Here is a 22,342-nt window from a genome sequence, read left to right on the forward strand (position 1 = left end):
AGCTCTGTGTTGTTGTTTTCATCGCACTGCTTTGCTTTATCTTGACCAGGTCGCAGTTGTAAATGAGAACTGGTTCTCAACTGGCCTACCTGGTTAAATAAAGGTGAAATATTATTTTTAAACAATGTTGTTCAAATATTTGCAATTGTCACAAAAAAAGGAAAAAGTTGCTTAACCCATGTTACAATAGGCCAAAATAATGTGACTCAATTAAGATATAACACTAGGAAACACAAACGTGATTAATTGAACATGAATTAATGTTGGCCTACTAATTTGTCAGCCTACTAATTTACGCGCCTCTCAGCAATTATGTTCCGCACCAGGTAGGATGGATGGATAGAGTAGACTAGTAGATACAGTGCATTCGGAAACTACTTTTATTACATTACAGCCATATTCTAAAATGTATTAAATATTAAATATTTTTTTTCCACTCATCAATCTACACACAATACCTCATAATGACAAAGCAAAAACTGTTTTTTTTAATCATTTTTGTCCAATTAAAAATACTTCAATATCACATTTACAAAAGTATTCAGAACTTTTCCTCAGTACTCTTGAAGCACCTTTGGCAGCGATTACAGCTTTCCAGACATCTTGGGTATGACGCTACAAGCTTGGCACACCTGTATTTGGGGAGTTTCTCCCATTCTTTTCTGCAGATCATCTCAAGCTCTGTCAGGTTGGATGGGTAGCGTTGCCGCACAACTATTTTCAGGTCTCTCCAGAGATGTTGGATCGGGTTCAAGTCCGGGCTCTGGCTGGGCCACTCAAGGATATTCAGAGACTTGTCCGTAAGCCACTCCACGCCTTGGCTGTGTGCTTAGCGTCGTTACCCTGTTGGAAGGTGAACCTTTGCGCCAGTCTGAGGTCCTGAGCGCTATGGAGCAGATTTTCATCAGGGATCTCTCTGTACTTTGCTCTGTTCCTCTTTCCCTCGATCCTGAGTATTCTCCCAGTCCCTGACAAAACATCCCCACAGCATGATGCTGCCACCACCATGCTTCCCTGTAGGGATGGTGCCAGGTTTCCTCCAGACATGACGCTTGGCATTCAGGTCAAGAGTTACATTTTGGTTTCATCAAACCAGAGAATCTTGTTTCTTGTTCTTGTTTGCCTTCTGGGAAACTCCAAGCTGGCTGTCATGTGCCTTTTACTGAGGAGTGGCTTCCATCTGGCTACTCTACCATAAAGGCCTGATTGGTGAAGTGCTGCAGAGATGGTTGTCCTTCTGGAAGCTCTGTCAGAGTGATCCTCAGGTTCCTGGTCACCCCTCTGACCAAGGCCCTTCTCCCCTGATTGCTCAGTTTGGCCGGGCGTCCAGCTCTATGAAGAGTCTTGGTGGTTTCAAACTTCTTCCATTTTAGAATGATGGAGGCCACCGTGTTCTTGGGGACCTTCAATGCTGCAGAAATGCTTTGGTACCCTTCCCCAGATCTGTGCCTCGACACAATCCTGTCTCGGAGCTCTACAGACAATTCCTTTGACCTCAAGGCTTGGTTTTTGCTCTGACATGCACTGTCAACTGTGGAACATTATATGGACATGTGTGTGCCTTTCCAAATCATGTCCAATCAATTGAATTTACCACAGGTGGACTCCAATCAAGTTGTAGAAACATCTCAAGGATGATCAATGGAAACAGGATGCACCTGAGCTCAATTTGGATTCTCATAGCAAAGGGTCTGAATGCTTATGTAAATATGGTATTATTGTTATTTTTATAATACATTTACAAAAACCTGTTGTCGCTTTGTCATGGAGTATTGTGTGTAGACTCATGAAAAAAAATCGTTTTTAGAATAAGGCTGTAACGTAACAAAATGGGGAAATGGGGAAGGGGTCTGAATACTTTCCGAATGCACCGTACAGGCAGGCAGCCAGCATGGCGGTACCATGGGGGAGAGAGGTCGTTCGCTGCCGTGTGTCACGTGTCAAGCATCACTCACATGTAGAAGTTGCAGCTGCATGTGGGGGAGTGCGCTCTGTGGTGGGATGAAAGTGTGAGATGAGCTAATATTTTTGCAGAAAATGTTTTCGCCCCCGAGTATTTTTGGGAGTGGGAGACAATATCAAGCAAATGGAACAATATCGGAGAATGACCTATTTTCAACGACACTAAATCTACCTTATTGTGACACACTGGACACATAAAGGTGCTTTCGGTGGCTTTTGAAGATGCCAACTGGCACAGAGCTTTAGGCTGCTTGACATATTGTGTTATTTTGATAATAAACACATATGCTTTAGCCTCCTTAGGCCTACATTCTATAATAATGGAACATTTGCAGATTGTGTAGCCTCATTTTTTTTTTTTTAACTACAACAGCATTTTCGCCAGGACACAATTCTCACAAGCGGCTTTCAGAGACACATGCGAGCTGTTCGTTCTGCTGCCTCTGTCGAGGATCTGCCCTTCCGTCATTTGAAACAGGGACGGCATCCTGACCCTTCGTTGTGTGAAACGATACTCGGGCGATTCCTGCTGTCCGAACAATCTGCGGCACCGCGCTGAGTGGGTCACTATCTGCAGGGAGAGGGAGGAGGACGAGCACGTTGCCCGCTGTCCCCGCATACTGTACAGCCATGGAGCCGTTACCTGAGCAGAACTGCACCATGTCGAAAAAGAGCGTCATAGCTCAAATCTTCAAAGTTCGCAAGAGGAGACAGATGCTTTTCGTTCAAGTCTGTTTTATCTGCAGTATTTTATCTTTGACGTGGTGCATGTCCGCCCTGCTCACAAAAACAGGTGAGTGGGCTACGAGAAGAGACGGAGCGCCGAGGCATCCCAGGGTTGCCCGGGGAGGAACGCGTATATAATTACGGGATTATGTGGAACTAAAAATGAATTCAATGTTGTGATTGTGCACATTTGACATGCACCTCGTTAGTGTACAACAAATATCTCGTAACTAATAAATATATGACACTGCTGTTTAAAATTATGTATGTGAAGGTCTTCTTGCCCGCCTCTGATCAATCCACTAGAAACTCGGCATAGTGGGACGCTGTAATAATACACATGGTTCGGGATGGAGATTGGTATTTGTGGCGTGCGTGTTTTCTTACATTCTCAAAAAAATAAAAAAAGATGTAGGCGGAACGAGATTACAGCGCTCAGGATTTCAACTGGCCAGGCAGTACACATGTCTATTCTGTTTGGAGAATGTGTTTACTCCACCTGCATCTGGGAAACTCAGATATAGGCAGACAAATAAGGGACGTATAGCCTATATATGGCCTGGCTGACTCACGTGGATAGGTAATCGCAGGGTATGTATGCGTGTATGCGCGTGTGTGTGTGAGTGTTTCGTATGTTCGTGCATGAAGTTTACGGTATGTGCCGCAGTATAGGCCTATGCAAAACGTAGGCAATATGTTCTGGAATATAATGTGAGTCACAGGTCATTCTCAATCACTCATGATTTACACCAAATATCCACTTCTTTAAGACGCCCAAAACATGTTAGTTTTCGTTTTCTATTGATTTCTTGGACATGTTGCTGTCTCTGTCGCGGTGGCCTAGGGGAGTTGTTGGGGGGCGCTGGAGGTAGACAGTGTTGCGCGCCGGCTGCGTGGATTTGTGGACAACCACGTCGGTTTCAACCAGTACCGCAGCTTGGGTTTGTGGACAACCACTTCGATTTCAACCAGTACAGCCAAAAAATGACCTCGCTGTATTAATTGATCTGTACTACATCTCTCTCTGAAGACTGGAGACACAGAGAACAACAGCATACGTCAATATCACAAAACCTGTTTATTTTTTTTGTACAGAACATGACTACGTTTACCAATTTGGTGCCATAAATTATGTGTAAGAGCTGAACAAAAATGACCCATTAAACCTAAATCTATACATTTATGCACCAGGACATATGAACTATGACCAGTCATTGAATGATTGTTTCAGGAGAGGTCACTCAGCTGTCAAAGTGTTACTCTGTTGGTTTTGATCCCTGAGGAAGTTGTTCCATCAATGTTACAAAATTACGTAAACAATTGAAAGATAGGGGGAGAGGGGAACGGTCAAGACTGGGGTTTGAATCAGCAATTTATTACAGGACAAGCCAAATAAATCGTTTTCTACCTCCAATATGGAGGAATCACATGTAAACTGGCAATTAGCACCTGGCAACTCCGGACTGCACAAAACGTATGAGGGCTTGTATTTCTGAAACTGTTCATATTTGATGCTGGCTTGCCTTTGATATGAATTATCCCTCACTACTCCAGACCAGATTAGTTCACAACTGGTATGTGGAGCTTTAATGAACCACACACATACAGTGGACTGAAATATATTAATCTCTGTAATTTTCTCTACACACACATACACTGGACTTCTGAGTCCTGAAATATGTTAATCTCTGTAACTTTCTCTACACACACACACACACACACACACACACACACACACACACACACACACACACACACACACACACACACAATAAGTCCCAGGGCTGTTTGGTAAATTCTCCCCTAGGCTACCATTTCAGTTTACCCACTTGCCTTTGTCCTCAGCTCTCTGTATCATAAAACCTGTTTATATATCATGCCATTAAAGATGCCTATGTAGTCTGTTGTCCCTGTTTGAACATACCACTCTTTTTTTTCAATCGCTTTGGTGCTATTTTCACAAGTATCTGGTGAATTCTCCAAACTCCAAACTGGTAACACTTATAATGCAGCAAGGCTGACATTCAAAACCTTTTGTTGTGCATTCGTGTTGTTTGGAGACATCTTTCACCACACAATCATTGATCACAAATATAAGTTTACTGTGAAATACCATGAGAACATAGATTTTTTTAACAGAATGATATTTGAACAACCAGTTAATCCAATAGCAATGCAAGATACATGTTTCAAAATTGTCCTTTGAATGTAATATGTTACATTACTGTAAATTACAGCACATTACACTGTTTTCACATGAGGCAATACCCTTACAATTCTCAGCAACATTTACAGAAAATGTCATTTCCATCATTTCTATCCCATGTGTGATCAAAGGTGTAATCATTGAAGTCATCTTTCACAATCATTGATGCAAAAACAGAAATGTATTAACTAGATATCATTACAACATAGGTGTACTGTAATCAAATGAAACACATTCAATTAATGAAAGAAAAATGATGTTTAGCAGGCACAAGTTTGCATCAAGCCTGTCTTGAACATTTGACCATTGGTTCTCATTGACATCGCAGTAAATATCCTCATTGTTCATGCACCTAGTGAAAAACATTTTGGAACGGCGAATTTCAAGCCTGACGTAAAGTAGGTCTGGATTGATGTCCTTACACGCCTCATTCATGGCCTGAAGGAAGGTGCCATGCTCATGGCGATGGTAATGGTACACCTTGGACCTGTATTGTAGTCATGTATTGTATTCGACAGTATTGTATCGCCGTGGTCCTGTGTGGCTCAGGTAGTAAGAGCATGGCACAAGCAACACCAGAGTTGAGGGTTTGATTCGCACTGGGGTCACATACCAAGATGTATGGACACACTGTCCATACACACACTGTCACTTTGGATATATTACAGTACTGCATTGGCAAATGTCATTTTAGTAAAGCAGTGTGAACCTCCCCCATCAAAAAGGAACATCATTTTGGATACATGTTTACTGTGTAGGGGATGCATTTGTTGCACACAGTACATCTCTGATCCAATTCTTTCAAAAATACTGTGAAGTCAAATCTAAATAGTTATCATCATAATAGTACATTACAGTATATGTCATACTTTATATGTTTATACTTTACAAACATACATTAGGGCCTAGTTCTCAAAATCTGTTGTAGACAAAAACCCGTTTCAAATCTACAGGTTTACCAAAGGGTTAAGTGATTATCGAATAACAGCAGTCGGATTACGGAATAGTAAAATGTATTTTAACAAATGAGAAGACAATCGTATCAAAAGTCATGTGAGTATTGGATTGTGAAAAGCAATGACTTTATATGAACATGTATTGCAATGTGAAACATGTCTTTTTAGATAAAACACTAAAAGTGTGGTGAAAAAGTGAATTGTGTGTTATACTTAGTCAATTGAAAATGTACTTAAGAGGTTTGAAACAACTGCCTTGTGAAAATTCACCATATAATTGTGAAAATGGCACCAAAGCTTTTGAATTTTTTTTTTTAACAGGGCATTATCAATTTGAACATCATCTCTTTGGATAAAACATGTCGCAGAGTTCCCTAATTGTATTAGAATAACAAGGAGCTTAAGGGGTTATAACAAACATGATATCACACGTAAAATGATGTAAAATACGTCACCACAGACGAGCAACTGTTAGGGCTGGAGATAACACTGTCTGGTTTGTTATAATCAGGCTTTTTTTTACTTACAAATGAGTCGCATTATATTCAGTCACATCCGTCTATATACATGTTGATAGGTCTGATACACCACAATAAAATAAATATTATAGACTGCCACCCATATAGCATTGGTTAGTCCTAACTACATTCCATGCTTTTGACTTCCTGGTCAGACCTAGATTCATTTCCAAGGCTTCTCCCAGTGGAGAGTGGCTGCACCTGAGACGGTCGCTGTCCGCTCTCATGTGGTGCTGAACTTCCAAATTTCGATTCCATCACTGTCTTGCTTCAATGGTGCTGAATATCCGGCCGCCGCTTTTACAGCTTGTTGGTTTAATCAACATTGGACCTTGTATTTCTGTGACAGAGTCACCACATGCAAAGACAAATGGCAGCTATATCTGATATGGCTCTGGTCAAAAGTAGTGCACTATCGGCCCTGGTCAAAAGTAGTGCACTATCGGCCCTGGTCAAAAGTAGTGCACTATCGGCCCTGGTCAAAAGTAGTTTGCTATATAAGGATTTGAGATGCAAAGCCCAGTGTTTCAATGCATGTTCACTGCCTGTTTCTTTCCTGATGTACTATTTTATCCAAGCAATATACATTTTGATGTGGAGGGAATGCCGGAGTGGCGGAAATACAGTCACAGCAACAGCCCTAGGAGTGGTCCGTCTTGCTATTGAGACGATACACAAATATTTCCCTAGATAAATGTGTATGTACATTTTGTAAAGATGGTTCCGTTGAAACTGAAGCTCATGCAGTGCTTTACATGTGGGTTCTACAACTCAATTAGGGATGATCTTTTTTGTCAGCTGTCCAACCAAAATCAAAATGTTAATGGTCTGATGAAAATAATAAATTATGTGGAATTCTATCAGGTAACAAAAATGTAAATGCCTCCGCCAAAGCCTGCCATCTTATCCTCCAACTGAGACGTTTCTATTTAAGTGTCTAATTGTCCTTTTATCCACTGGGCTTTTTTAACGTTTTTGTTTATACGTACATGTGTACAGATGATGTCATGTGTTATACACTGAGCGTACAAAACATCAAGAACACCTGCTCTTTCCGTGACATAGGTTGACCAGGTGAAAGCTATGAACCCTTATTGAGGTCACTTGTTAAATCCACTTCAAATCAGTGAAGATGAAGCAGAGGAGACAGGTTGAAGAAGGATGTTTTTTTAGCCTTGAGACAATTGAAACATGGATTGTGTATGCGTGCCATTCAGAGAGTAAATGGGCAAGACTACAGATGTAAGTGTCCCTGTGGAACGCTTTTGACACCTTGCGGAGTCCATACCACGATGGGGGGGGGGGACTACTCCGTGTTTGACCATTATTGTTTTTAGTGCCTTAAAACTCCATTTGAGTCGTCCACAATGTGGTTGAAAGAAAATCTGTATTTTGTATTGTTGTATCATTGTGGAGTGACACTTAAATACATGTTCCTAACTCTTTTCTAACTCGAACATAGGACATGGTCTGGTCCTGGAGCAGGGGCTGGTTGACACAACAAACCGTCTGGGACGCAGGCTGATGGCCGTGGACGGAGACAATGACACACTGGATAAGAACTGCACAGAGCCAGGTAGGTAGTGAATCCTAAACATGTACCCTAAACCTGTACCCTAACCCCACCTTAAACCTACACATAGCTAGGTACTGTAGGTAGTGTACCCTATAACCGGTACCTTAAACCTGTAACCTAACCCTCCACCCTAAACCTGCACAGAGCCAGGTAGGGTTGTATTGTACCCTAATCAGGCCTAGAGACATGTTGTACCCATTATACAGTACTTTTCCGTGAACTTGTCCAGCCAGCCAGCTCCTGCAGCTTGGGAAGACGTAATAGGAAAGCTGTTCACAGTGTGTTATACAATGGCACAGCCTACATGCTTCCTACAGCCTACACATGCTCTGAGTCAGTCAGAGACAGAACAGCTGGGGTAAGATGGGAAGGGATTGGTTGCCTTGGATGTTTCACTATATCTACTAGCTCTCTAGTTATTATATTTGTTCTTTATAAGAGCAGCAGTTTTTCCTACTGTAATTTCTGCAGATGAGATTTGCAAATGAGGGCAACCTTGGTGTCCAGGTGGGTGGGTGCAGCCTCCAGCTGGATGACGAATGAGATGAGTTGGTGTTGGAGGCACAGGAACGAACTGTAAAGGTCCACTATGTGGGCGAGAGCGAGAGAGAGAGAGAGAGAGAGAGAGAGAGAGAGAGAGAGAGAGAGAAAGAGAGCAGAGAACTGAAACCTGACAGCATGCAAACCCAAAATTATGAGCATAACAAATAATAATATCATGGCAGCACTGACTGTGGCATCATGAAATCTTTCCTATTTTCAATGAAGAGTGAAGAGGGTTCTACTGATGGTTTCTTTGGGGTGGGGGGGGGGGGGGTATTGGTTTATCATAGTTTTTTGTTGTTGACACACTTATGTGTTGATATTGATTCTATACACAACCTTCAGCATCAGTACAGCCCCCAGAATGGTGCTGATAGTCAGCTTCCTGATAGGACCTTGGATGTGCTGTCTATTAATAGAAGTGGATGTGCTATTTTTACACCACGATACAGTGGTGAACTGATGTACAGTATCGACTGACCGACTGCTTCTCACAATAGCAGGGACAACCACACACCTTAGAGGACCCCGAAACCTACAGACAACACATACATTGTATTTCTCTGTTTATTTGAAAGGCTGATGTTCAAATGGGATAACATGCTTCTTATCCTTCCAGTCATCATTAACCGAAAAAGCAAGTTGTATTTTAGCTGCTCAAATCTGTTTCCACTGCTTAGCCTGTTGACATACACATTGTCATCCTTTGTGTTTTGAACAGCAGGGAACACATTTTTTTTAACTTTACCTTTATTTAACTAGGCAAGTCACTAAATTAAGAACACATTCTTATTTACAATGACAGCCTAGGAACAGTGGGTTAACTGCCTTGTTCAGGGGAAGAATGACAGATTTTTACCTGCTTGAGGATTTGATCTAGCAACCTTTTGGTTACTTGCCCAACGCTCTAACCACTAGGCTACCTGCCGCCCATATGGTTATGCAGCAGAGGAATTGCAAACATCAAGGCAGAGCACCTAAGCCCTGACTGCTGAGTGAACTCACTGGAAATAGTGGATGGATTCATAATAGATTAAAACACATCTGGCCAGTTCAGTTGATGAAGCAGATACATTCAGAATGCCTTATACTGCAGTAGTTTGCACTGCTGTCACAGTGTGCCCTCCCTCCTAGCTTTCCCTCTTATGTCCATAGTTTTCCCCCATCCCATAGTTCAACCTTGCCTCACTCATAGTTGGCCCCAACTCCTCTCGACTTTAGTGCTGACAAGCAGAGTCTTTGTGAGAGTAACGCACGCACACGCACACGCGCACGCTCACACGCACACACACGCAGCTGTCAAACAGTCTGGATCAGCAGTGAACTGTGTGGCCTTGTCAGGACCCAGCAAAGAGCTTCTCCACTGATAGCTCTTAGCAAATCTGAGTGTGTGTGTGACACATGGACTGGTGTGTATGTCTATGGTATGTGCCAGTGTGGTGGTGAGATCTGTAGTGTACCGTACAGCATGAGGGCGGGGAGGCTAAGAGAGAGGAGAAAGAAAGAAAAAAGGGAGAGATGGAGAGAGAGAGAGAAAGTGGGAGATAGCGAGTGTGGAAGGGAGAAAGAGGAAGGGAGAGACAGATAGAGGGAGAAAGAGAGAGGGAGCTGAAGGCAGCTGACTGAGCTGAAGGTCAACTAGAGGTCATTGTAGCTATCACAGTGCTAGTTTGGAGACTGTTAGAAGTGTGTGAAATCCCTCTTGGGTTTTTGAGTGGTTTTGACTGATAGCGTCTCTGTCCAATACGTTATTCTTCTACTACTGTAGTCTACTGTACATACTGTGATGACTTTAGTAGATATGAAAAATATCTTCTTCAACCTTAATGTAATTAAAATGCCACACTTAGTAAATATTTAATTACAATAACTAGGTGATCATAATGTGCAGTATGAATCTTGAGGGAACTGCAAAACATTAATTGTCCTAATTTCGAATCAACATCAAAGAATTCCCTTGCTACAGTAAGAAGGAGGGGAAGCATCACTGACTATCATATACTGTAAACCCAAATAAGATAAATAGTTATCTTCGGTCATCGGTTATCGTCAGGTTATCGTCATGTTATCGTCATGGCCGTGTATTTTCCCCCTCAAGCTGACGGCTCTCAAGGAACTACACTGGACTTTGTGCAAACGAGAAACAGCATATCCTGATGGTGCATTTATTGTAGCTTGGGACTTTAACGTTTTCACACATACCAACACATCGGTGTGATCATTCTACAGTGGTCCCTGTAGCGTACGATCACTATCACATGATAGTTTCCGGATTTGACCATATTAATGACCTTAGTCTCGTATTTCTGTGTGTTATTACTTTATAATTGAGTCTATGATTTGATAGAGCAGTCTGACTGAGCGGTGGTAGGCAGCAGTAGGCTCGTAAGCATTCATTCAAGCACTTTCGTGCTTTTGCCAGCAGCTCTTCAATGTGCTTCAAGCATTGCGCTGTTATAACTTCAAGCCTATCAACTCCCGAGATTAGGTTGACAATACTAATGTACCTGTTAGAACATCCAATAGTCAAAAGGTATATGAAATACAAATGGTATAGAGAGAAATAGTCCTATAACAACTACAACCTAAAACTTCTTACCTGGGAATATTGAAGACTCATGTTAAAAGGAACCACCAGCTTTCATATGTTCTAACTTAAACGTTAGCTTTTTTACATGGCACATATTGCACTTTTACTTTCTTCTCCAACACTTTGTTTTTGCATTATTTAAACCAAATTGAACATGTTTCATTATTTATTTGAGACTAAATAGATTTTATTGATATATTATATATTAAGTTAAAATGTTCATTCAGTATTGTTGTAATTGTCATTATTGCAAATATATATGTAAAAATTGGCCGATTAATCGGAATCAGCTTTTTTTGGTCCTCCAATAATCGGTATTGGTATAGAAAAATCATAATCGGTCGACCTCTAGTTTATAGTATGCATGTTGAAGGGGGTGTGTCGTCTACAAATCGTTCACATCCCACCATTCACTTCCAGAAGTTCCTGAAAAATGGGTGAACCCTTACTCACCTCATTTTGATATAACATCTTTGGTCTGACAGACGATTACATGAAACCCGGTATACATTGTATGTCAGCAAACATGACTCCACACATAGTTGGAATTAGCTTAGCACATCATAATCAGTACACCTTCAAAAAAGTATTTTACACACATAATATGTGCCCATTAAAATCTATGCAAGAATCGGAATGCATGTTTTGTCACCAGTACTTAAAAACATGTGAATAAAGCAGTAAATATATAAATAAATACCACACAAAACATTTTCTAATAGGGATTTATTGATACAAGAGGCGCGTGCTGGCAGTCAATTACGTAACCTCTCACTCACACTCTGAGCCATTCAGTGTTGTTGTTTATGTATGTAGCTAGTGAGTGAGATAAGCTGTAGCATTAGCAATGTCTTTCAAAAGGAAACAACTCACAAATGCGGAAATTCTGGAGATTTCTTTTACATTCTGACTATGAGTCTGAGTATGAAAGTCAGGAATAGGATTCTGACAGTGACAGTGACAGTGAGGAGCTTCCCCCTAACCTTATAGCCATTGAGAACCCTGAATCTGAGGATCCCTTGTCCACTGGAGGTCCCTTTGAAGATGCTGGTGGTGAAGGAGGCAGACCGACAGTGGAAGGCCGCCACCCCTCCTGGCCCTGCTGTTTGCTTTGATGAGTCCCAGTCTGGAGTGCAAATCCCCTTGCCATTTCCATCTGAGGCAGAGTGCTTCAAGTTGTTTCTGACAGAGGAGCTGGTGGGAGACATAGTAGGAGATCAATCACTATGCCTTGGAGCTACAGGAGAAGAGAGAGCCAGGAGTGGGGGGGAAACTCGCTAAATGGGTGACAACCACAATTAGTGAAATGTATACCTTCCTGGTGAATGTCCTTCTTATGGGAATAGTAAAGAAGAACTCCCAAAGAGAATACTGGAGCACAGATCCTATGTTTGCAACTCCCTTCTTTGCCAACCTCTTTTCCTAAGACCGCTTCCTAGTTCTGCTGTGATGCATTTTGTCAACAATGCAACTGCAACCTAAATGACCCGTTATACAAAATAAGAAATGTTCTTACCAGCCTTACATCAGCATTTGGTCGGGTCTTTGTGCCATACAAGGAACTATGCGTTGATGAGTCCCTGATGTTATGGAAAGGTTGGTTCTTTGTCATGTGCGACGTGAGGCCAGGATTTGTCCAGGACATTATAGTTTACACAGGGTCCACCACTGACATCCAACATTATGAGGGGCTTGGGGTGTCCAGGTCTGGGTGATGACCATGCTGGCTCCTCATCTCGGCAAGGGACACGCCTTGTACGTGGACAATTGGTACAGCAGTCCCACACTCTTCCAGCATCTGCTCTCCAACAGCACAGGGGCCTGTGGCACAGTCAGGTCGAACAGGAAGGGGATGCCGGCATTCGGAGGCAGGAAGATGCAGAGGGGGGAGGTGGAGTTCCAGGAGAACAGGTAACGGTTGGCAGTAAAGTGGCATGTCCTGTCCACTGTCCATAGAGTAACCAGGTCGGCCACAGGGAAGGTGGACCACCTGACGGGAGAGAGAAAGATCAAACCAGACTGTGTGCTTGACTATAACCTCAAAATGGGGGCAGTGGATAAGGCAGACATGATAAACAGCTTTGTAGAATGTACTCGGAAAACGACCAAGTGGTATAAGAAGATATTTTTACATCTGATCGACACTGTTGCCCTCGATGGCCACATAGTTCACCGCCAACTAACAGGTGAGATGATTACTGAACAAGGTATTTTTGTAACTGGACGTACAGTTCACATACAAATCACATACAGTTCCATTATACAATTACAGTGACGATATCTCACCCATCTACCCACTGCCTCATCATCCTCTCCCTTCCCTCATCCTCCCCACTCCCTCATAGGTAAAGTAATGACCTACCAAAAGTACAGAGAGAACCTCATGAGAGAGCTGCTGGAGGAGCACCACACCTCTCGGCACCCATCCACTGGGTGTCGTCCTGCTGCAGACAATCCCTTACGCCTCACTGCACGGTATTTTCTCTGCAAAGTCCCTCAAACTACTGCTCAAGGTAGTCACACACGGAGGCACTGTAAACTCTGCCTGTCTGGCACCAGGAGAAGTAAGCAGAGGAAGTTGACAAAATAGATGTGTTTAGCTTGTGATACACCTCTATGTATTTCACCATGCTTTGGAGAGTATCATATGCTTAAGCACTATTATTGTGCCGCCCTATGGGACTCCCAATCACAGCCAGTTGTGATACAGCCTGGAGTGGAACCAAGGTGTCTGTAGTGACGCCTCTAGCACTGAGATGCATTGCCTTAGACCTCTGTGCCTAAGGCAATGTCTTAGGTTGTCATAAGGCCAGAGTAGCTTCAAAAGACAACACAAGCTAATACTTCTCTGACGCGATTAGCATTGTTTTACAGAGCTACAGTGGTTCCTCCTTTAAAAGTTGCAAGCTTCACCGCGGGACTTAGAGGTACCCAGCGTCACGGCTTAATTGCTCCAGACCACCACAAGGGGGAGCTAGAGCACTCATTATGCATTTTGGTCCCAAGGTTTTTATATGACCAATCATATCGAGTGGTTCCAATGACGAATTTGACGCGGGCCACCCGTCCCTGGTGACTTCAGCAAAGATGGCTGACAAAACATTACGAGGAAGCATATGTATGTAGTTATAACGTCATAACGAGTCAAGCAAAAATGTTACAATTGAGAGGAATATGTTAGTTAATGTAGAGACAAAAGATTGTGCACATTTTTTGGTCATAAAGTTAATTTACGAAAATCGCTATTTAGCAAGTTTTTTTCCAGCCATATCCAATACCAGGTGTATCAAACTCATACATTATAGCAAGCAGGGAGCAGGTTTCGAACCCTCAACATTCTTGCCCAAAGTTCATCACGCTATTGACTGTGCCCAAATTGGGGTTGGGGCCGATTGTGGCTAAAAACACTTTATCAATTGGAATCTTGAACGTGGAAAGGGGAAAAAGTATTATTATTAGTTTTCACAAGCGTAGCAGGATGGGCTATTAGCTGAACAATAAACTATTCAACCTTTACTAAAGAATTGTCTAATTGCCGCGCTAGGTGTGACTCCCCCACCCCTACCCAACTTGAGCTAGGTGTGAACCCCCCCCCCAACTTGCAACAAATCATTTTCAGGACTATCTAGTAAAAGCAGTGGAGATGCGCAATAGGTTTCTAGGAAGAGGCTATTCTCCACAATGTGTGGATGAAGCTCTTAATTTGGCATTGGGGGAAACACGAGACGAACTGTTACAAAAAAGACCCACTAAAGCTAAAGAACATTCTGGAATGTTCACAACCACATATACTTTGAACTCGCGGAAAGTGGGAGATGTGGTCAAGAAACACTGGCATGTTTTATTTACGCGATAAATATGTCCATGGCAACTGCCAGCCACAAAAGAAAATCAGCCAGGCTCTTTTACGTCCCCTTCCAAATGGTAGCTATAAATGCAGAGGCTGCGCACAGTGCAACAATATGATGTGTTTGAATATTTCTGCCACCCACATGCAGGAAAACGGTTCCAAATAAATGACATTATTACGTGCTCCACTACCCATGTTATTTACATTATTAAATGTCCATGTGGGCTGTGCTATGTGGGTAAAACCTCTCATTATCTCAAATAGAGAATCGGTGAACATAATGTTCAATAAGGAGAAAGGACAGGTATTATCCAGTCACAGTACATTTTAATGATCTAAAACATGACATTTCTACCTTTAGATTTTGTGGAAAAGAGAAAGTTAAGATATCAGACAGGGGAGGTGATATTAATAATACTATAATTAATAATGCTTTGGGATTTTCACCCTCCAGACATGATTTCCTAAAGGCCTTAATGATGAAATGCCTATGTATGTTATGTTGTAAATTTGAACATGAATTATGCTCCTATTTCAGATTACTCTGACATTTTTCTTTCACTGTACCCAATGATTTATGAAAACGTGCTTGGTAGGTCGATGTCCTCATTGTGGTTTTACAGACGTGTTTAATATGTTTTATGTACACACTATTTGAATATTTATGAAATGCATATTATTATATTTGGTAGCACTTATTTGTTTTTCCTTCGCCTCCAACCCTTTTCGATGCGTGGAACGGATGTGGGTGTGGCTAGGTCTACATAAGGGTTAGCAAAACTCCCAAAAGCTCTGAGGAAGGCCGTGAGGCCAATACGTAAAGCTTATTAAAGATCAGTGATACGATCAAGAGCAGTGTGCGGATTCCTTCTTCTTTTTTTCTCATCTTACCCAGGTGTTGCCATGCACCTGCAATGATAGCTCAGATGTGCGAGTGTCACAGATCCCTCCGGAACTTTCATCAAGCACACCTGTCCCCTATTCCCACTGATAGTATTTATGTGCCCTTTGGTTTCCATGGTCTTGTCGATTATTGTTACAGTGTCAGTTGGTGTGTGTGAGTACCTGTGCTGTGTGTTTTGGGCTTCCGTGCCCTTGTGGATTGCACAGATGATTATGGGTCTCGTCCCATGTGATAATCATTGTGTGCGTGTGTTATTTATTCAAGGTACTCCTCGCTCTTTTGTGTTTGTTTGGTCTTTGTCCCGTGCCTTTACACAGCAGGCCGTAATTTGGGCTGAATAAAAAAAACTATTACGCATTCCTGCGCCTGTCTCCCGAATCTCTTCATACCAACATGACAGCAAGGGCCTTTTTGAATTTTACTTTACAAACAACAAGAAGGCTTAATTGGAGTCTATTTCTTCGAAGCCTCGAACTATATCACATAACTTAACTGGCTGAGGTAGGCTATAAGGCTTAACAACCTAATAGAAGTATGTTGTTTTTTTAAAATTAGGCCTACTTACAGTTGCAACTGGTTAAAAATGTAGCATCCTTCATAAAACAATAATTTAAAGAAAAAAAGTCTGCACAGGTGAAAAGAATGCCACCTACCCTAGTGAGGTTAATAAAATAAAATAATGAGAAAAAAGGACATTCAAATGCACAAGTTTATATTTTACTTAATCTCCATTTGGGTATTGGTTAGACAAGAATTCGAAAATTAGGGTGCAGAAATGTTATGCTCTTAGTGTAACCTTTATTTAACTAGGCAAGTCAGTTAAGAACAAATTCTTATTTACAAGGACAGCCTACTCCTTCCTCGTAAATAGCCCAGTACTGTACTGCCGACCGTCATTTTTCGTTCCAGCAAGTACCAGTCAAAAGTTTGAACACACCTAGTCATTCCAGGATTTTTCTATATTTGTACTATTTTCTACATTGTAGGATAATAGTGAACACATCACAATTATGAAATAACACATGGAATCAGTTAAGAACAAATTCCTTTTTACAAGGAGCAGATATGGCCTGCTCTCCCTTATGTAAGGAATTAGGCACTTTCCCATGTGTACAGCAGTATGTATTGTAGACTGCACAGTAGCCTAATAAACAAATAAACACATTTAATAAACACATTTCATTAATGATGATAAAAAATACTAAAATTAATTAAGCCAAATTTCTTAAAATCAATCCCATATACTATGTTATTACAAAAAAGGTTTTAAATTATCTGGTATTGCCAATACGGAATACTATCAAATGCTTCTCAAAGATCCCCTCTGGTGGTCAAATTGAAGAATGTAGCTAGCTACATAAGCACGATTGAATATAACACCATAAAGGTTATGAAATTAGTCACTTTACCTCACGCTGCCTAGAAGGCCAGCATCCCGGAGCCGCCTTTCCACTGTTGACATTGAGACGGGTGTTTTGCAGGTACTATTTAATGAAGCTGCCAGTTGAGGACTTGTGAGGCGTCTGTTTCTCAAACTAGACACTAATGTACTTGTCCTCTTGCTCAGTTGTGCACCAGGGTCTCCCACTCCTCTTTCTATTCTGGTTAGAGCCAGAGCCTCTCCCTCAACAAACCGAAGGAGCTGATCGTGGACTTCAGGAAACAGCAGAGGGAGCATGCCCCTATCCATGTCTACAGGACCAAAGTGGAGAAGGTGAAAGCTTCAAGTTCCTCGGCATACACATCACTGACAATCTGAAAATGGTCCACTCACACAGACAGTGTGGTGAAGAAGGCGCAACAGTGCTTCTTCAACCTCAGGAGGCTGAAGAAATTCCGCTTTGCCCCTAAGACCCTTACAAACTTTTACAGATGCACTAATGAGAGCATCCTGTCGGGCTGTATCACCGCCTGGTACGGTAACGGCACCACCCGCAACCGCAGGGCTCCCCAAGCATCACCGGGGGCACACTGCCTGCCCCCCAGGAAATCGTCAGCACCCAAATGTCACAGTAAGGCCTAAAATATTATCAAAGACATCAACCACCCAAGCCACGGTCTGTTCACCCCGTTATCAGGCAGAAAGCGAGGTCAGTACAGGTGCATCAAAGTTGGGACCAAGAGACTGAAAAACAGCTTCTATCTCAAGGCCATCAGACTGGTAAACAGCCATCACTAGGCGGCTACCACTCGGTGACTCAAACCTGCACCTTAGAGGCTGCTGCCCTATATACATAGACATGGAATCACTGGCCAGAGTACAGAGTACAGTATATACATATACATATGAGATGAATAATGTAGGGTATGTAAACATTATATTAGGTAGCATTGTTTAAAGTGGCTAGTGATATATTTTACATCATTTCCCATCAATTCCCATTATTAAAGTGGCTGGAGTTGAGTCAGTGTGTTGGCAGCAGCCACTCAATGTTAGTGGTGGCTGTTTAACAGTCTGATGGCCTTGAGATAGAAGCTGTTTTTCAGTCTCTCGGTCCCAGCTTTGATGCACCTGTACTGACCTCGCCTTCTGGATGATAGCGGGGTGAACAGGCAGTGGCTCGGGTGGTTGTTGTCCTTGATGATCTTTATGGCCTTCTTGTGACATCGGGTGGTGTAGGTGTCCTGGAGGGCAGGTAGTTTGCCCCCGGTGATGCGTTGTGCAGACCTCACTACCCTCTGGAGAGCCTTACGGTTGTGGGCGGAGCAGTTGCCGTACCAGGCGGTGATACAGCCCGACAGGATGCTCTCGATTGTGCATCTGTAGAAGTTTGTGAGTGCTTTTGGTGACAAGCCGAATTTCTTCAGCCTCCTGAGGTTGAAGAGGCGCTGCTGCGCCTTCTTCACGATGCTGTCTGTGTGGGTGGACCAATTCAGTTTGTCTGTGATGTGTATGCCGAGGAACTTAAAACTTACTACCCTCTCCACTACTGTTCCATCAATGTGGATAGGGGGGTGTTCCCTCTGCTGTTTCCTGAAGTCCACAATCATCTCCTTAGTTTTGTTGACGTTGAGTGTGAGGTTATTTTCCTGACACCACACTCCGAGGGCCCTCACCTCCTCCCTGTAGGCCGTCTCGTCGTTGTTGGTAATCAAGCCTACCACTGTTGTGTCGTCCGCAAACTTGATGATTGAGTTGGAGGCGTGCGTGGCCACGCAGTCGTGGGTGAACAGGGAGTACAGGAGAGGGCTCAGAACGCACCCTTGTGGGGCCCCAGTGTTGAGGATCAGCGGGGTGGAAATGTTGTTGCCTACCCTCACCACCTGGGGGCGGCCCGTCAGGAAGTCCAGTACCCAGTTACACAGGGCGGGGTCGAGACCCAGGGTCTCAAGCTTGATGACGAGCTTGGAGGGCACTATGGTGTTAAATGCCGAGCTGTAGTCGATGAACAGCATTCTCACATAGGTATTCCTCTTGTCCAGATGGATTAGGGCAGTGTGCAGTGCGTTTGAGATTGCATCGTCTGTGGACCTATTTGGGCGGTAAGCAAATTGGAGTGGGTCTAGGGTGTCAGGTAGGGTGGAGGTGATATGGTCCTTGACTAGTCTCTCAAAGCACTTCATGATGACGGAAGTGAGTGCTACGGGGCGGTAGTCGTTTAGCTCAGTTACCTTAGCTTTCTTGGGAACAGGAACAATGGTGGCCCTCTTGAAGTATGTGGGAACAACAGACTGGGATAGGGATTGATTGAATATGTCCGTAAACACACCAGCCAGCTGGTCTGCGCATGCTCTGAGGGCGCGCCTGGGGATGCCGTCTGGGCCTGCAGCCTTGCGAGGGTTGACACGTTTAAATGTTTTCCTCACGTCGGCTGCAGTGAAGGAGAGTCCGCATGTTTTAGTTGCGGGCCGTGTCAGTGGCACTGTATTGTCCTCAAAGTGGGCAAAAAAGTTATTTAGTCTGCCTGGGAGCAAGACATCCTGGTCCGTGACTGGGCTGGTTTTCTTTTTGTAATCCGTGATTGACTGTAGACCCTGCCACATACCTCTTGTGTCTGAGCCGTTGAATTGAGATTCTACTTTGTCTCTATACTGACGCTTAGCTTGTTTGATTGCCTTGCGGAGGGAATTTGATTGGAGTCCACCTGTGGTCATTTCAATTGATTGGACATGATTTGGAAAGGCACACATCTGACTATATAAGGTCATACAGTTGACAGGTCATGTCAGAGCAAAGACCAAGTCATGAGGTCGAAGAAATTGTCCGTAGACCTCTGAGACAGTATTGTGTCGAGGCACAGATCTGGGGAAGGGTACCAAAAAATGTCTGTATCATTGAAGGTCTCCAAGAACACAGTGGCCTCCATCATTCTTAAATGGAAGAAGTTTGGAACCACCAAGACTCTTCCTCGAGATGGCCGCCCGGCCAAACTGAGCAATCGGGGGAGAATGGCCTTGGACAGAGAGGTGACTAAGAAACCAATAGTCACTAACGGAGCTCTAGAGTACCTCTCTAGATGGGAGAACCTTCCAGAAGGTCAACCATCTCAGCAGCAAGCACTCCACCAATTAGGTCTTAATGGTAGAGTGACCAGACGGAAGCCACTCCTCAGTAAAAGGCACATGACAGCCCGCTTTGAGTTTGTCAAAAGGCACATAAAGACTCTCAGATCATGAGAAACAAGGTTCTCTGGGAGACTAGTTAGGATCGAGGCAAAGATGGATGGAGCAAAGTAAAGAGCGATAGCAGCAGCATACAACTTACCTAAACGTTTGGAAATTCTAAGTTAACTTCCTCATCCGTAGTCTTAAAATGCATATCAACTACAATTACACTGTTTAGCTCATATCTGAAGGCTGGGTGGCATTTAGGACGTAATGCGGATCGCAAAAATATCCTAATGATTTACGATCACACTTCCTCAGTTCAAATATTATGGCGACACTATAGGAAATATGGTTTGGTATGGTTTAGAAACTTTGGAACCAAGCTTGAGTTATCAGTGTGGCCCAATGACGTGGACATGTTGAAATACTGTGTCTTCACACATAGAATAGAAAACTTCAGGCTTTTGTCATAACTGTCAATTTATTGGGAAAAAGGAGAGAATTACAGGGGGCCGTTTGAAAAAACGAATCCCCTCCGAATCGTCCTCTGGAATAATGGCCATTCTGGAGTAATAATTACATAACCAACGTTCTGTAATAATACTAGTCCCGTGCAAATAGGTCTTTGGTCACGTTTATGCAATGCATACACGTGTCACGTAAAGAGAGCAAGGGTTGAGGGAATAGTGAATGTTTTTCCGAAACAAATGAGGGATTTCAGGCAGAAATCCAGGCAGAAATTATGTTTGATGTTCTGTGGTGTCGATGCAGCAGGGAGGAGAGACAGACAACGGGTGCTAGTCACAGTCACTCGCTGTCTTTCTTTTGTTTAACATAGAGCGGCAAGTCTGAGCCCGGCCTAGAACAATCAAATCAATTATGGTAGGACTCCCTCTAGTCATTTGTGTGTCCTAATTATCTAGTCAAACCGTGTCCTTAAAGCATCAGACAAGCTCAGTGAATATAGCTGATTTGATTAAAACACGTGTCAATATATGGAAAAATACTCATTTCAAAATTTGGTGTAGACCTTACAGTGAAATGCTTACTTACAAGCCCTTAACCAACAATTCAGCTTTAAGAAAAATACGTGTTAAGTAAAAAATCTAAAAGTAACAAATAATTAAATAGCAGCAGTAAAATAATAATAGCGAGGCTATGTACAGGGGGTGCCGGTACAGAGTCAAGGTGCAGGGGCACCGGTTAGTCAAGGTAATTTTTTAAATGTTATTTATTTATTTCACCTTTATTTAACCAGGTAGGCAAGTTGAGAATAAGTTCTCATTTACAATTGCGACCTGGCCAAGATAAAGCAAAGCAGTTTGACACATACAACAACACAGAGTTAACACATGGAGTAAAACAAACATACAGTCAATAATACAGTAGAAAAAATAAGCCTATATACAATGTGAGCAAATGAGGTGAGATAAGGGAGGTAAAGGCAAAAAAAAAGTCCATGGTGGCGAAGTAAATACAATATAGCAAGTAAAACACTGGAATGGTAGATTTGCAGTGGAAGAAAGTGCAAAGTAGAGATAGAAATAATGGGGTGTAAACGAGCAAAATAAATAAATACAGTAGGGGGAGAGGTAGTTGTTTGGGCTAAATTATAGATGGGCTATGTACAGGTGCAGTAATCTCTGAGCTGCTCTGACAGCTGGTGCTTAAAGCTAGTGAGGGAGGTAGTATGTGGTACTTTGAGGTTTTTAATTGAGGTAGTATGTACTGTATATGTAGGTAGAGTTAAAGTGACTATACATATATAGTAAATACATCTGAAGTTTCTGCAGGAGTGCTTTGTAAATAAACAAAAGGGAATACTACACTCTTACGTATGGAGAGGCCAAACTCACCTTTTGATACAATGGTGAGTTCAAAAATGATCTAGAGGTTTAAGTGTGGAAGCTGCTGCATGCATGTAGATTATATCCCCATAATTTGAAAAATACCTAAAAGTAGC

The 22,342-nt window shown here is 42.6% G+C and overlaps 1 protein-coding gene across 1 annotated transcript in view; it reads left to right on the forward strand.

The window, feature by feature from the left end:
• The first annotated feature begins 1,975 nt into the window (after positions 1 to 1,975).
• LOC115146062 (sodium/potassium/calcium exchanger 4-like) overlaps positions 1,976 to 22,342 on the forward strand; it is a 78,370-nt gene continuing 58,003 nt past the window's right edge. Inside the window, exons 1-2 of the mRNA XM_029687835.2 lie at positions 1,976 to 2,755; positions 7,831 to 7,944. Of these exons, the coding sequence (XP_029543695.1) occupies positions 2,593 to 2,755; positions 7,831 to 7,944 (277 nt within the window). The 5' untranslated portion in view covers positions 1,976 to 2,592. The remainder of the gene's footprint in view (positions 2,756 to 7,830; positions 7,945 to 22,342) is intronic.

This window comes from Oncorhynchus nerka, linkage group LG18 (genome assembly GCF_034236695.1).
Source record: "Oncorhynchus nerka isolate Pitt River linkage group LG18, Oner_Uvic_2.0, whole genome shotgun sequence".
Taxonomy (NCBI): Eukaryota; Metazoa; Chordata; class Actinopteri; order Salmoniformes; family Salmonidae; genus Oncorhynchus; species Oncorhynchus nerka.